This window comes from Saccopteryx leptura, chromosome 1 (genome assembly GCF_036850995.1).
Source record: "Saccopteryx leptura isolate mSacLep1 chromosome 1, mSacLep1_pri_phased_curated, whole genome shotgun sequence".
NCBI lineage: Eukaryota > Metazoa > Chordata > Mammalia > Chiroptera > Emballonuridae > Saccopteryx > Saccopteryx leptura.
The window spans coordinates 256,932,871-256,947,364 of NC_089503.1; the positions used below are offsets into that span (position 1 = coordinate 256,932,871).

At 50.5% G+C, this 14,494-nt stretch overlaps 1 protein-coding gene across 3 annotated transcripts; it reads left to right on the forward strand.

Moving 5' to 3' along the window:
• The first annotated feature begins 319 nt into the window (after positions 1-319).
• Positions 320-14,474, forward strand: HOOK2 (hook microtubule tethering protein 2). 3 transcript variants are annotated; one of them, XM_066348059.1, is made up of 22 exons: positions 320-480; positions 1,008-1,093; positions 1,163-1,235; positions 2,155-2,205; positions 2,292-2,424; positions 2,509-2,576; positions 2,931-2,993; positions 3,285-3,389; positions 3,484-3,644; positions 3,732-3,872; positions 5,238-5,439; positions 5,763-5,873; positions 5,976-6,063; positions 6,422-6,491; positions 7,148-7,285; positions 7,373-7,460; positions 7,656-7,690; positions 13,502-13,584; positions 13,673-13,776; positions 13,973-14,083; positions 14,151-14,222; positions 14,302-14,474. In XM_066348059.1, the coding sequence occupies exons 1-22, from the start codon at positions 436-438 to the stop codon at positions 14,449-14,451; spliced, it is 2,178 nt and encodes a 725-aa protein (XP_066204156.1). In that variant the 5' UTR covers positions 320-435; the 3' UTR covers positions 14,452-14,474. The 3 variants fall into 3 exon arrangements, with proteins under 3 accessions (XP_066204156.1, XP_066204162.1, XP_066204163.1); XM_066348065.1 differs by having other exon boundaries at positions 13,676-13,776; XM_066348066.1 differs by having other exon boundaries at positions 3,309-3,389.
• Positions 14,475-14,494: the final 20 nt, after the last annotated feature.

Here is a 14,494-nt window from a genome sequence, read left to right on the forward strand (position 1 = left end):
AATGGCCTGGCCCTTGCCAGCACAGAAAAAAACTCCGATCATATTGTGATTTGATAGTAGAATTTCTTGCAGCTGAAGGGAAGGGATATGAGTGCCCTTGTATGACAAGATAGGGTAGTTCTACATTAGATTCTGAAGTCTCTGCCACCCCTCAAAAGACCGGGTGGAGGAGAGAAGCGCAAGGCTGGCCTAGACTGACTCCTAGTGGTAGGGCGGGGGCCCGAACGCTGACCGGACTCAAAATGGCAGCTCTGGAAGGCTGAGCGGGCGGTGAGGAGATCACGTGCACAGGGCGGGGCCTAGCCTAGGGGGCGGGCATGGGGCGGCGCTCTAGGACGAGCGGGAGGTCGAGGTTGCGGGAGCTCGCTGGTAGCAGACCTGGAGGCGGCTGCGGTGGCGGGGCTCCGCGGCCGGGGTCGAATCCGATCGGGAGCCATGAGCGTGGACAAGGCCGAGCTATGCGGGTCTCTGTTCACCTGGGTAGGTCGGAGGCGGGGCCAGGGACAGGTGTGCGCTGGTTCTACTCGCCCAGGAGCCCCGGCCTTGGCTCAATTCACCTTTTCGTTCTGGGGCTGGGAGGAGAAAAGGGGTCGTCGGCCTGCTGAGTTGTTGGACTCTGACCTGAGTATCCGCCTCTGTCACGTAGAATATCTGCGTGGACAGAACAGGTTAGGTCCCGCCTCCTCGTGGCTGGGGCACGTGGGGCGAGGGCACAGGTGAGCTGGCCTCGTGACGCGTACGTCGCCTGTGGGGACCAGGTGATTTGGTTCCTCACTGGCTTATCTCTCAGGTTTGTGGGACAGAGGTGAAATGAGGCCACACCCCCTCTGGTCCCAGGTGAGCAGAGGTCACTCCCCCAAAGAGCTGGCTTGCTGGAGCAACAGGCCAGTTCCTGTCCAGCCTTTCAAGTTCAAGTGTGTGAAGTTCCTGCTGACTGGAAAAGTCTGCAAAAGAGGAGTTGTTCAGTGATCTCAGGCCCTGATGCTGCTCGTTGTGCTTTTCCACAGTTGCAGACGTTCCACGCCCCGTCCCCCTGTACCAGCCCCCAGGATCTGAGCAGTGGCCTGGCCATAGCCTATGTGCTGAACCAGATGTGAGTGGGGCTAAAGAGGAGGGTCCCAAAAAAGTCCCTCAGCAGCTCATCCCACCTTTTCACCTCCAGAGACCCTTCCTGGTTCAACGAGGCCTGGCTCCAGCGCATCTCAGAGGACCCAGGTTCCAACTGGAGGCTGAAGGTGACAGTCGGACTTGACTGGGGGACAGATTTGTGAAGAGATGATCAGTGAAGGGTCAGCTAGACATATTTCCTGGATGATGATCAGATAGACCTGGTTAGAATGAGCAACAGATGTGTGGTGATCAGCCAACAATTCTTTTATTCATCTATTGAGCAAACCTGGCCATACAGCAAGGAGTAACAAAAACCTGCATGTACAAACATAAATGTTGACTTCCAAAGGCAATAAGTTGTATGAAAACAATAAAGTAGGCCATGAGTGAGAACAATCAGGGGTTGTTTGACAATTACTCCAGATGGGTTGATCTCCATGTACGATTTGGAGGAATTGTATTTGAGGCTAGAGAACAGATGCAAAGCCCCTGAGTTGGGAACAAGCTTGGAGTGATCAAAGAATAGCAGAAAAGTCAGAACAGAAAGCAAAGGAATGAAATGGTATGAGGTCATCAGGGGCTTGGCAGCCTGGGCCAGGGAGGTGGATTCAATTTTAAGTGCTATGCAAAGTCAAGGAAGGGTTTTAGCAGAGAAAAGACACAACCTTGTCTTGGGCTTGAAAAAGCTCCCCTGACTGCTTGGAGAGGAGTGGAGAGTGGAAGCTGAGACAGGGCTGGTACAGTAACCCTGGGGAGAGATGACAGTGACTAGAGGCACAGGGTGGTGGGCACGTGGTGAGAAGTGATTGGATTCTGGGGACATGTGAACAAGATGAGCAGGTGGATAAAAAAGGCCAGCAGCCCAATAGATCAGGCCTAGGAGAGGGGACATTCAGACAGAGAATGGGGCTAAAGAGGATGACATGATCAGAGACTGACGGGAAGTGGACAAAAAGGGTGGGGTAGATAGATTCAGGGTGAGGGCTGCCTGGCCACTTCTGGGGCACTCCGGGACCCTGGACATAGTTCCTTGTCTTTCCTCAGGTCAGCAATCTGAAGACAATCTTACAGAGCCTGGTGGAGTACTCCCAGGATGTGAGTAACTAAATAGAGTTAGGGGGGTTGTACTGGGAGGAGAAGAAGAACCTGTGAGTTCCTAACACTTACCTACCAATCCTCAGGTCCTAGGACATCCCATTTTGGAGCAGCACCTCCCAGATGTGAGCCTCATTGGCCAGTTCTCAGACCCTGGAGAGCTCGGCAAGCTGCTTCAGCTGGTGCTGAGCTGTGCCATCAGTTGCGAGAAAAAGCAGGGTATGGTGGTTAGGGGGTCCCTAAGGGAAGACCTGAGGAAATCTTCCTCCCAGGGTCTCAAGTCTCCTCAACCTTGATCCCCAGAGCATATCCAGAGAATTATGATGCTGGAGGAATCAGTTCAGCATGTGGTGATGGAAGCCATCCAGGAGGTAGGTGGGGGTGCCCAATGTGGCAGGGAGCTTCAGGGGAAGGGATGCCCCTAAGGCAGAGGCAACTGGGCACAGGCTTTGCCCTGGTAAGGTCTGGGCTCTGCCTGGAACTCAATTGGCCAGATTTCCTTGTCTCATGTCTGCCAGCTCCTCCCAGCTCTAGGTCACAACCGAAGGACCAGGCCTCCCTGTGTGCTAGATGCATAGCAGGAAGACAGTCTTCAGGCTAGGGTTATAGGGGAGAAATGGCTTGGGGGACAGGAGGATGAAGAAGGTCTCAGGTTGATCATGGAAGCCTTGAAGGCTGCTCTCAGAGGGCCTAGCTCATCTCTGTGCTACTCCATTTTCCTTCAGCTCATGACCAAAGATACCCCTGATGCCTTGCCACTGGAGACATACGGGAACTTTGACAGCCAGGTAAGGGGTGGGGGACCTGGTCAGGGTCCCAACGCCATTACTGATTCTTGGGGTTACCTAAACAGGAGGGGCTTGTCTTTAAGCCTGAAAACCACCCCATCCCTCAGGGTCCTATTCTCTTTCCTTGCCAGGTACCCAGGGCTCCTGAGTCACCTTCCTCTAGTACCCTGGGGTGCCAACCTTTTCTTTTTCAATCCTGAGGGTTTCTTGACTGCTGCCCCTAGTCATCCCAGCCTCCTTCCCCCAGTTTCCTCTCTGGATTCCTGAGTTCCTTGCTTATCCCCCCTCCAGACCATTCCACGTCCCTCTCGTCAGTCCCGCAGGTACTACTTCCTGAGTGAGGAGGCTGATGAGGGGGATGAGCTGCGGCAGCAGTGTCTGGACCTGGAGCAGCAGGTGGGGCTGAGGTGGGGGGACCACAGGTGCTTATAGGGCGGGGTTTCCTGCATAGCCCCCGCCCCCCGAGCTAACTGCACCTCCCTGCCCACAGCTGGTGCTCTTGACAGAAGAGAAGCAGAGCCTGGCGCAGGAGAATGCAGTGCTGCGTCAGCAGGTGGGCCGGCCGGAGGGCGAGGTTGCCACAGGCCTCACTGCCAAGAAGCTGCTGCTGCTACAGTCCCAGCTAGAGCAGCTGCAGGAGGAGAACTTCAGGTATGGGCTGCTGGGGCCAGAGCTGGGCAGGCCAAAGGGTTGGGGTGGGTGTGGTCCCCTCATGTACCCACCCCTATGCACTGTCAGGCTGGAGAATGGCAGGGAGGATGATCATCTGCGATGCATGGAGCTGGAGCGGGAGGTCACAGAGTTGCAGCAGCGGAACCAGGAGCTAACTAGCCTGGCCCAGGAAGCACAGGCCCTGAAGGATGAGATGGATGAGCTGCGGTGAGTATTGGGTCCCCACTACACACCCCACTGCCAGAGTGCTCTTCTGATGCCACAGCAGTACTTTTATAACCCTGAAATGCCCAGTAGAACCCATAATGCCCTATAGCCTTCATAGTGCCATTCTGAACCCCACTGCACTATCTGGACTCTACCACGTCTTTTTTTTTTTTTTTTTTACAGAGACAGAGAGTGAGTCAGAGAGAGGGATAGACAGGGACAGACAGACAGGAACGGAGAGAGATGAGAAGCATCAATCATTAGTTTTTCATTGCGCGTTGCAACACCTTAGTTGTTCATTGATTGCTTTCTCATATGTGCCTTGACTGTGGGCCTTCAGCAGACCGAGTAGCCCCTTGTTGGAGCCAGTGACCTTGGGTTCAAGCTGGTGGGCTTTTGCTCAAACCAGATGAGCCCGCACTCAAGCTGGCGACCTCAGGGTCTTGAACCTGGGTCCTCTGCATCCCAGTCCGACACTCTTTCCACTGCGCCACTGCCTGGTCAGGTTCCACCACGTCTTTTGAATACCACTAAGCCCCCTGGATCCATGGTGTTCCCCAGGACTCCCATCGTTGTCTCCCTATTATCATACATTGTAACACCCAGATCTCATAGTATTGCTGTGACCCAGCAAGTTCAGGGCCCCCCAATGCTCCCCAGAGCTCACTATACCATTCTGGGTCTTACCATGCCCCAGGATCTCATGGTACCCTCTAGGACCCCATAGTGCAATAACCTTGCCATCTACTGTAACTTTCACTATATCCTCCATAACAGGATTGTACCTTCTTAGGACTCTGCACACCCTGACAACCCCAACATGCCTGGTGGGCCCCACTGCACTCACTCCCTTTACCTCACTGTATCTTCTACAGAAGACATGGGGCCTCAAAGGGCTCCTCTGTGATTCCACAGAACCTCTGTAAGGTTAAATTTCAAGGAACCCATAGTGCTCTGGCCCCAAAGCTCCCCCATGACCCCAGAGGCCCCTGCACCTACAGTGCCCACAGCAACCTCACAGTTACTTCATGACCCCAAAGTGTCCTTGGGAGCTCCTCAATCCCACTGGGCCCCCCAGCATTCTCCCTATATCCCCACAGCCATTCTCTGTCCCCACAGTGTTGCTCTTGATCATCCCTGATTATGACCTTGGCTAGCACTGACACTTAGGTTCCCTTTATTCCCCCTAATGACTCTCAAGAGCACCAGGCCCAGGCTATCCCATGACCTTCAAGACCCACCATCTTGAATTCTCATGCCCTCATGCTGACATGATCTTTTCTGCCCTGTGGGCCTCAAATCCAAGCTGAACCCTGAGTTCAGACCTCAGACACCTACCTCTCCCCCGTCTTCCCCCTCCTCCAGGCAGTCATCGGAGCGTGCTGGCCAGCTGGAGGCCACACTGAGCAGTTGCCGCCGCCGCCTTGGGGAGCTTAGGGAGCTGCGGAGGCAGGTGCGGCAGCTGGAGGAGCACAACGCAGGTTACGCAGAGCGCACGCAGCAGCTAGAGGATGAGCTGCGCAGGGCTGGCTCTCTGCGGACCCAGCTGGAGGCGCAGCGGCGGCAGGTGTGGCAGGTCCTGGGGTGCGGAGAACCTGACCTGTACCTGGGTAGGGGTGGAGGGGCCCTCATGGATCGTTCCATTCACTTTGGGAACCCTCAGTGTGGTGCTGAGCCTCTCAGAAATGAGGGTTCTCTTATTTATGTATATATAGGTCATGCCCTTTAAAAGGCAGCCCAGTTGCTCTCCAGTTTTAGGCCATGCCCTTTAACTTAAACCACACCCCTCTAACTTTTTGAGGCTGGGTCATCTCACCTGCCCTTTCACCTTGAACTCAGTACCTGTCCGTCCTTCCCACTCTGCCATCCCCACACCTCCTCTCTGTTCAGGTTCAGGAACTGCAGGGCCAGCGGCAGGAGGAGGCCTTGAAGGCTGAGAAATGGCTATTCGAGTGTCGCAATCTGGAAGAAAAGTATGAGTTGGTGACAAAGGAGAAAGAGGTGAGGCTGAGGTCTCACCACCCCAGCTCTACCCTGCTCATCATGGGGTAGCTCACTCGAATGGGTCTCAAGTGGAGTCTTGCCTTGCACCCTTCCCTTCAGCGGCTGTTGGCCGAGCGGGATTCACTGCGGGAGGCCAATGAGGAGCTGCGGTGTGCCCAGCTGCAGCCTCTGGGACCAACCCAGGCTGGTGAGTTTGGGGCCCATCCTGGGATCCTGGGGGGGTGTGTGGGGTGGGGTGAGTTAGAACAGGCAGAAAAGGCAGTGTCTCAGGGCTTGCCTAGGCTGGGAGCAGTGTGAGGCCATGCTGGACAGACAGAGGGGGACAGTGATAAGGGCCTAAAGAAAGCAGGGGCTGTCCTCCTGAGCTCAGTGTGGGGCCAAGCATCATGGTTCCTGTCATGCGAGGGTGGGGGGTAGGGGTGGGGGCTTGTGTCAAGCCAGACTTTTGGCTGCACTTGAGCCCTCAAAGATGATTCTTGGAAAAAAGATTCTAGGGGTGGGAACGGGCCGTCCAGCTACCTGAAAACTTTTCTCACATTCTCCAGACCTGTCTCTGGATCCCACCTCACCAGCTGTGGAAAACTTAGCAGCAGAGATCCTACCAGCGGAGCTCAGGTATCCTGGGGTTACTCAGGAATTTAGCCATACCCTGGACTGCCAGTGCTCACCCTCGGCCCTGCCCCTAGTGCAGGCACCTACCGTAGCTCAGCCAGCTTGGCTCAGTTCCCAAGTCTTAGGTTCCCAAGTCCTACCCTGGCTCTTAGGCCTACCCACTCTTAATTCTGCTTTAGTTGTCCGGTGGCTTGCCTCTCCAGGATGCATCCTCAGTGCACAAATTATGTCCAACCTTCTGGCTCCACTAGCCATGCAAAAATCCTACCCCACAGCCCTGTCCTTAGTGTAGCTCCTGCTAGATTCAGTGCCCTGTGCCCTACCCACATAGGCTCTCCCACTCCAGCTCTTCTATTCCTGTGTCTTGCTTTCCTGCAGCCCCTTCCCTAGTGTTCAAAAATAGTTCCCGTATCCCTGTCCTTGCCTGGCTCCCACCCTAGGCCCAGCTCATAGTCCTGCCTACTTTGGCTCCCCAGAGCTTTGCTCACTATGCCTAGACCCTGGGCTGTAGGCCCTAGGCCCTGTCCCCAGGACTCTAGTCCTACCCCAGAGTCTGGCTGGGCATTTCCCTAGGGCTCTGTCCCTTTCCTAGTCCCTTCCACCAGGACTGCGGGGTGACTGGTCCACAGCCCTGTTCAACTCTCTCCCGGGTTCTGCAGGGAGACCCTCCTGCGGCTTCAACTGGAGAACAAGCGTCTGTGCCGGCAGGAGGCCGCCGACCGGGAGCGGCAAGAGGAGTTGCAGCGCCACCTAGAGGAGGCCAACCGTGCACGCCACCGATTGGAGACACAGCATCGGTGAGGAAACAGTGGAAGGTTCCAGGGGTATGCGTGGAGACAGGCCGATGGTGGGGCCAGGCACTGAGCGGCTGCCCACTCCTGCAGGTTGAACCAGCAGCAGCTGTTGGAGCTGCGGGCCCAAGTGGAGGACCTACAGAAGGCACTGCAGGAGCAGGGGAGCAAGACCGAGGATGTGAGTACCCACTTCCATCCAGCCTGTCCCCTCCCTTCTGCCCCCTAGTAACAGTCTTTTCTCTTTGTACCTGCTGCCCAATGCCCCATGCAGTCCATTGTAAGTACCATGTGCCCGGGGTGACACCCTACCCTCACTCTGGGGAGGGGTTGGGACCTCTGGACCTCCACTCACTTCGTGCCTCTTCTCCCCCAGTCTGCCCTGCTGAAGAGGAAGCTAGAGGAACATCTGTGAGTCCCAGAGGGGTGGCAGTCCTGGGGGTAGGGGAGGCTAGGACACACGTATGCGGAATGGGGAGGTGTCCATGGAGTCATTTGTGAGAACAAGTCAGTGGAAATACAGATCAAAGGTTCAGATCTAGTAGGGTCTTAAAGGTCAAGGGAAGCAGTAAAGACTGTTTTGGGGGATAAATAAAATATTAAAAAAAAAAAAAAAAGCCTGACCTGTGGTGGCACAGTGGGATAAAGCATCGACCTGGAACACTGAGGTTGCCGGTTCAAAACCTTGGGCTTGCCTGGTCAAGGCACCATATATGGGAGTTGATGCTTCCTGCTCCTCCCCCTTCTCTCTCTCTCTCTCTCTCTCTCTCTCTCTCTCTCTCCCTCTCTCCCCTCTCTCTAAAAATCAATAAATAAAATATTAAAAAAAAATGTTTTGGGGGAGAAGTAGGGGAGCCATCAAGGGAATTTCAGCAAGGTAGTCTTCCCTTGCCGAAAGCCTTTCACTTTCTACATTGTTAAAAAAGAAAATATTTTTTTAAAGATTTTATTTAGTTAGGCCCTGGCCAGTTGGCTCAGTGGTAGAGCGTCGGCCTGGCGTGCAGAAGTCCCTGGTTCGATTCCGAGCCAGGGCACAGGAGGAGTGCCCATCTGCTTCTCCACTCCTCCCCCTCTCCTTCCTCTCTGTCTCTCTCTTCCCCTCCCACAGCCAAGGCTCCACTGGAGCAAAGTTGACCTGGGCGCTGAGGATGGCTCCGTGGCCTCTGCCTCAGATGCTAGAATGGCTCTGATTGTGGCAGAGCGATGCCCCAGATGGGCAGAGCATCGCCCCCTGGTGGGCATGCCGGGTGGATCCCGGTTGGGCGCATGCAGGAGTCTGTCTGCCTCCCTGTTTCCAACTTCAGAAAAATACAAAAAATAATAAAATTAAAAAATTAAAATTAAAAAAAATTCAAAGCATTCGCTTTTCAAAAAAAAAAAAAAAAGATTTTATTTATTCATTTTAGAGAGGGGGGAGTGGGGGCGAGTAAGAAACATCAACTCCCATATGTGCCTTGACCAGGCAAGCCCGGGGTTTCGAACTGGCGACCTCAGTATTCCAGGTCGACACTTTATCCATTGCGCCACCACAGGTCAAGCAAAAAAGAAACTATTTAAAGTAATGATCACATTTATAATTTTTTTTTTTTTTTTTAAAGGAAGGCAATCTTTTTTTTTTATTTTAATTTTATTCATTTTAGAGAAGAGAGAGAAAGGGAGAGAGAGAGACAGAGAGGGAGAGAGAGAGAGGAGAGAGAGACAGAGAGAGAAGGTGGGGAGGAGCTGGAAGCATCAACTCCCATATGTGCCTTGACCAGGCAAGCCCAGGGTTTCGAACCGGCAACCTCAGTGTTCCAGTTTGATGCTTTATTCACTGCGCCACCACAGGTAAGGCCACATTTATAGTTGTCTTTTTAAAAGATTTTATTTATTTATTTTTAGAGAGGAGAGAGAGAGAATGGAAGACGAGCAGGAAGCATAAACTCCCATATGCTCCTTTACTGGGCAAGCCTGGGGTTTTGAACCTGCGAACTCAGTGTTCTAGGTCGACGCTTTATCCACTGTGCCACCACAGGTCAGGCCACATTTATAGTTTTTTTCATTTTTAAATTTTATTTATTTATTTATTTTTATTTATTCATTTAGAGAGGAGAGTGAGAGAAAGAGAGAGAGGAGAGACAGAGAGAGAGAAGGGGGGAGGAGCTGGAAGCATCAACTCCCATATGTGCCTTGACCAGGCAAGCCCAGGGTTTCAAACCGGCGACCTCAGCATTTCCAGGTCGATGCTTTATCCATTGCACCACCATAGGTCAGGCACATTTATAGTTTTTTTTTTTTTCTTCTTTTTTTTTTTTTCATTTATAGTTTTAAAAATCAAAATATATACCTCCCCGTCATCATCCCGTATGAACTGAGTTTCCACCCTACTCCATCCCCATTCCTGTTAGTTTATTATGGAAATTGCTCCAGAGGTCTTTTTTTCAATGATAGTTTACATTTAATAGTATTTTGTATTAGTTTTAGATGTACAGCGTAGCAGTAAGACAGTCATTTACTTTACAAAGTGTTCTTCCTCTAGAGTTTTTAAAGCAAACAAATAAATATGAGTATAGATTTCTTTTTCATTCCTATTTACACAAAAGGTAATAGGGTATGTGCTTGCCTGCACTTGCTTTTTCTACTTAAGATGATGGGAGCCTGACCTGGGGTGATGCAGTGGATAGAGCTAGAAGTGGGATTCAAATATTTTAACAACCTGTTCTCTGCCCTAATGATTGTTTTATGTAAAACAATTTATAAAAAAAATTTTTATGTAAAACAATTTATAAAAAAATGATATACTCGGCCCTGGCCGGTTGGCTCAGTGGTAGAGCGTTGGCCTGGCGTGCAGGAGTCCCGGGTTCGATTCCCGGCCAAGGGCACACAGGAGAAGCGCCCATCTGCTTCTCCACCCCTCCCCCTCTCCTTCCTCTCTGTCTCTCTCTTCCCCTCCCACAGCCGAGGCTCCACTGGAGCAAAGTTGGCTCGGGCACTGAGGATGGTTCTGTGGCCTCTGCCTCAGGCACTAGAATGGCTCTGGTTGCGGCAGAGTGACGCCCCAGATGGGCAGAGCATAGCCCCCTGGTGGGCATGCCGGGTGGATCCCGGTCGGGCGCATGCGGGAGTCTCTCTGATTGCCTCCCTGTTTCCAGCTTCGGAAAAATACAAACCCCCCCCCCCCCAAAAAAAAATGATATACTGAAAGGTATTTTATCATTTCATGCATTTAATACTTAAATAAGAACAACAACAAAAAAGAGGTACATAAAAATAGATTGTTATAAGAAAGAGTTTAAAAATATTAATTAAAAAAATATTAAATAATACCTGACAGAAAATAATAGAACTGTTATTTTTTTTTAAATTTTATTTTAATTTTATTTATTCATTTTAGAAAGGAGAGAGAGAGGGAGAGAGAGAGAGAAGAGAGAGATAGAGAGAGAAGGGGGGAGGAGCAGGAAGCATCAACTCCCATATGTGCCTTGACCAGGCAAGCCCAGGGTTTCGAACCTGCGACCTCAGCATTTCCAGGTCGACACTTTATCCACTGTGCCACCACAGGTCAGGCACAATAGAACTGTTATTGAAGATATCTTCACTGAGCCTGACCAGGTGGTGGCGGCCACCACAGGTCAGGCACAATAGAACTGTTATTGAAGATATCTTCACTGAGCCTGACCAGGTGGTGGCGCAGTGGATAGAGCGTCAAACTGGGATGCAGAGGACCCAGGTTCGAAACCCTGAGGTTGCAAGCTTGAGTGCAGGCTCATCTGGTTTGAGCAAAGCTCACCAGCTTGAGCCCAAGGTCACTGGCTTGAGCAAGGGGTTACTTGGTCTGCTGTAGCCCCCCAGTCAAGGCACATATGAGAAAGCAATCAATGAACAACTAAGGTGCCGCAATGAAGAATTGATGCTTCTCATCTCTCTCCCTTTCTATCTGTCTGTCCCTGTCTATCCCTCTCTCTCTGTCTCTGTCACACACACACACGAAAAAGATATTTCCAATGAGAGCTTGTTACCCCCTGGTTGTTTGGCACTTTTTCTCTTTACGTATATGTTTGTTTACTGAAGTAACAAACACAAGGGAATTAAAATGTAGTATTTCATTAAAGTTATAATGAGTTTTATAAAATGAATAAATACTACAAGCATAATTCCGTCAAAGTTTTTCACCTGTAGATGGAATGAACATTACTATGACCACTTAGAATATTCTGTTGCACAGAAAAACATTAAAAAATAGTAAGGAGCCTGACCTGTGGTGGTGCAGTGGATAAAGCGTCGACCTGGAAATGCTGAGGTCGCCGGTTTGAAACCCTGGGCTTGCCTGGTCAAGGCACATATGGGAGTTGATGCTTCCAGCTCCTCCCCCTGTCTCTCTCTGTCTCTCTCCTCTCTAAAAATGAATAAATAAAAATAAATAAATAAATAACTAGTAAGGAATGTAAATTTGTGATTTCCACATTGGGCTGCTGCCCAGGGACCCACCTTAAAGAGAACTTTTATTACCAGTGCCATTTTAACTACCAATTTGCTGAAATCAATAAAAAATTAGTTATCGGTTCTACTGAACCAGTGAGAACCAGCTGAATCCCAACACTGGATAGAGCAGAAGTAGTCAACCTTTTTATACCTACCACCTACTTTTGTATCTCTGTTAGTAGTAAAATTTTCTAACCGCCCACTGGTTCCACAGTAATGGTGATTTTTTTTTTTTTTTTAGTAATGGTGATTTATAAAGTAGGGAAGTAACTTTACTTTATAAAATTTATAAAGCAGAGTTACAGCAAGTTAAAGCATATAATAATAATTGCTTACCAAGTACTTTATGTCAGATTTTTGTTAAGTTTGGCAGAATAAATCTTTATAAAACAACATACTATAGTTAAATCTATCTTTTTATTTATACTTTGGTTGCTCCGCTACCGCCCACCATGAAAGCTGGAACGCCCACTAGTGGGCGGTAGGGACCAGGTTGACTACCACTGGGATAGAGCGTTGACCTGGAACACTGAGGTTGCTGGTTTGAAGTCCTCAGCTTGCCTGGTCAAGGCATATATGAGAAGCAACTATGAGTTGATGCTTCCTGCTCCCCCTCTTCTCTCTCTCTCTCCTCTCTCTAAAAATCAATAAGTCTTTTAAAAAAAGAAAAGATGATGGGGAAATTTTTCCAAATGAATAGTTATTTTTTATAAATATAGCATCCTGTGTCAACTGGGGTTGCATGAGGAAACTACCAGCCCCACTGACAATTATTTGGGTGTTGTTTTTCTCAGTCCTGGCCAAGGATGAAATGTAGCTGAAGTTGGCCCAAAGCACAGAAAAAGTTATTTCCTCACAGAAGCTGGATACTAGATGCATTAAGACTTAATTCTTCTGTAGAATTCTGGTCCAGAAGAGCTGGCCTGTAGCATTTTTTGTGAAATTCATAATGAGTTTAATTCATTCTTTCTAGATATTTGCAGTTTCAAACAAAGCAATGAAGTGTACATCTTTATATAGACATCATTTCACTATATCACAAAAGTGGAGTTGGTGACTCAGAGAGCACATGCCTTTGTAATTTTAATAGATGTAACTATTAGATGTCATACTATGTTTCACATTCAATGAATAATAGTGTCACCTACAGGGAATATTATCAAATATTTTGTGTTTTGCCATTGGTGGCAATCAACTTAGATGCAGCTTGTAATTTGCATTTCCTTTTGCTATAAGATATTTACATTCTAGAAAGATCACTGTCTGCTTAGTGGAGAATGGAACTGAAGAGTTGAAAATATAAGAGGTTTGCCTGGCCTGTGGTGGTGCAGTGGATAAAGCATCAACCTGGAACGCTGAGGTTGCCATTTGAAACCCCTGGCTTGCCTGGTCAAGGCACATATGGGAGTTGATGCTTCTTGCTCCTCCCCTTTTTCTCTCCCCTCTCTAAAAAATGAATAAATAAAATCTTTAAGAAAATAAGAAAGAAAAAATAAAACAGAAGAGGCTGGCAAGAGGTGGTGGTGGCTGGATCAGCATGTGAGCTCTGAAATAGAAGTGGACAGGCGGGTGGCTGACCTAGGGGCTGCCTGACTAGGGGTCTGGAGGGTGTGGCTCTGGCGGCAGAAGAGGGGGTAGGACCAGAGCACACAGCCCCTGTGCTTGGGAGGCAGGCTGAGAAGGCTCTAGTCATGCAGTAGCACTTCTAGCCAGCTGGGAATGCCTTGTTTACCACCATTGCTGCTTATCCCCTGCCCACAGGCAGAAGCTGCAGGAGGCAGATCTGGAGCTGCAGCGGAAGCGCGAGTACATTGAGGAGCTAGAGCCACCTGCCAATGGCAGCAGTGAGTGAGACTCAGCAGTCAGAAGGGTAGATGGGTGGGGGGAGACCTGGTCTCGGTGTGGGGCTGAGGGGCCACTTGATTCCCCTAGCAGCCCGGCGTATTGAGGAGCTTCAGGACAGCCTGCAGAAGAAGGACGCAGACTTGCGGGCCATGGAGGAGCGGTACCGCCGCTATGTGGACAAGGCACGCACGGTGAGGATGCTGAGTGACCTGCTGCCCAAGCTGCTTCCTCCCATTGGGTCACGCTTCCCACCAGTTTGCTTATCTCCTGCCATCATGTCACAGACTTCTATACCACAGCCATGAATTGTCACACTTAACACACTCCAGTATGTCAAACAGCCTGTGAGGGCTAGGTCACCCTGGTTGTATTTTCCCCAAACCCTAGGTGATACAGACCCTGGAACCAAAGCAGCTGCCACCCAGAGGGGTGCTTCCAGAGCTCCATACCTTGAGGACACAGCTCCGGGAGCGGGAAGTCCGGATCCGGCACCTGGAGGTGAGTGCCCTCATCCCTTCTCTCTGCCTCCAGCAATCCAGGCTTTTGAATATTGCCTCCTTGGCAGATGGACTTTGAGAAGAATCGAAGTCAGCGGGAGCAGGAAGAAAAGCTGCTCATCAGTGCCTGGTATAATATGGTGAGTGCAGCAGAACCAGGGCTGGAGTGTTGGGGCATCCCCAGGGCTCAGTTGATGCCAACCACACCTCTCCCTCCAGGGCATGGCCTTGCAGCAGCGAGCAGGGGAAGAGCAGGCACCTGCCCGTGCTCAGTCATTTCTGGCCCAGCAGCGGCTGGCTACTAATGCTCGCCGTGGACGGCTGGGACGCCTAGCAACCCTGAACATGCATCCCACTGACAAGCACTGATGGACCTCAGGATCCTGCCACATGCCCAGCCAATCAGGGCTTA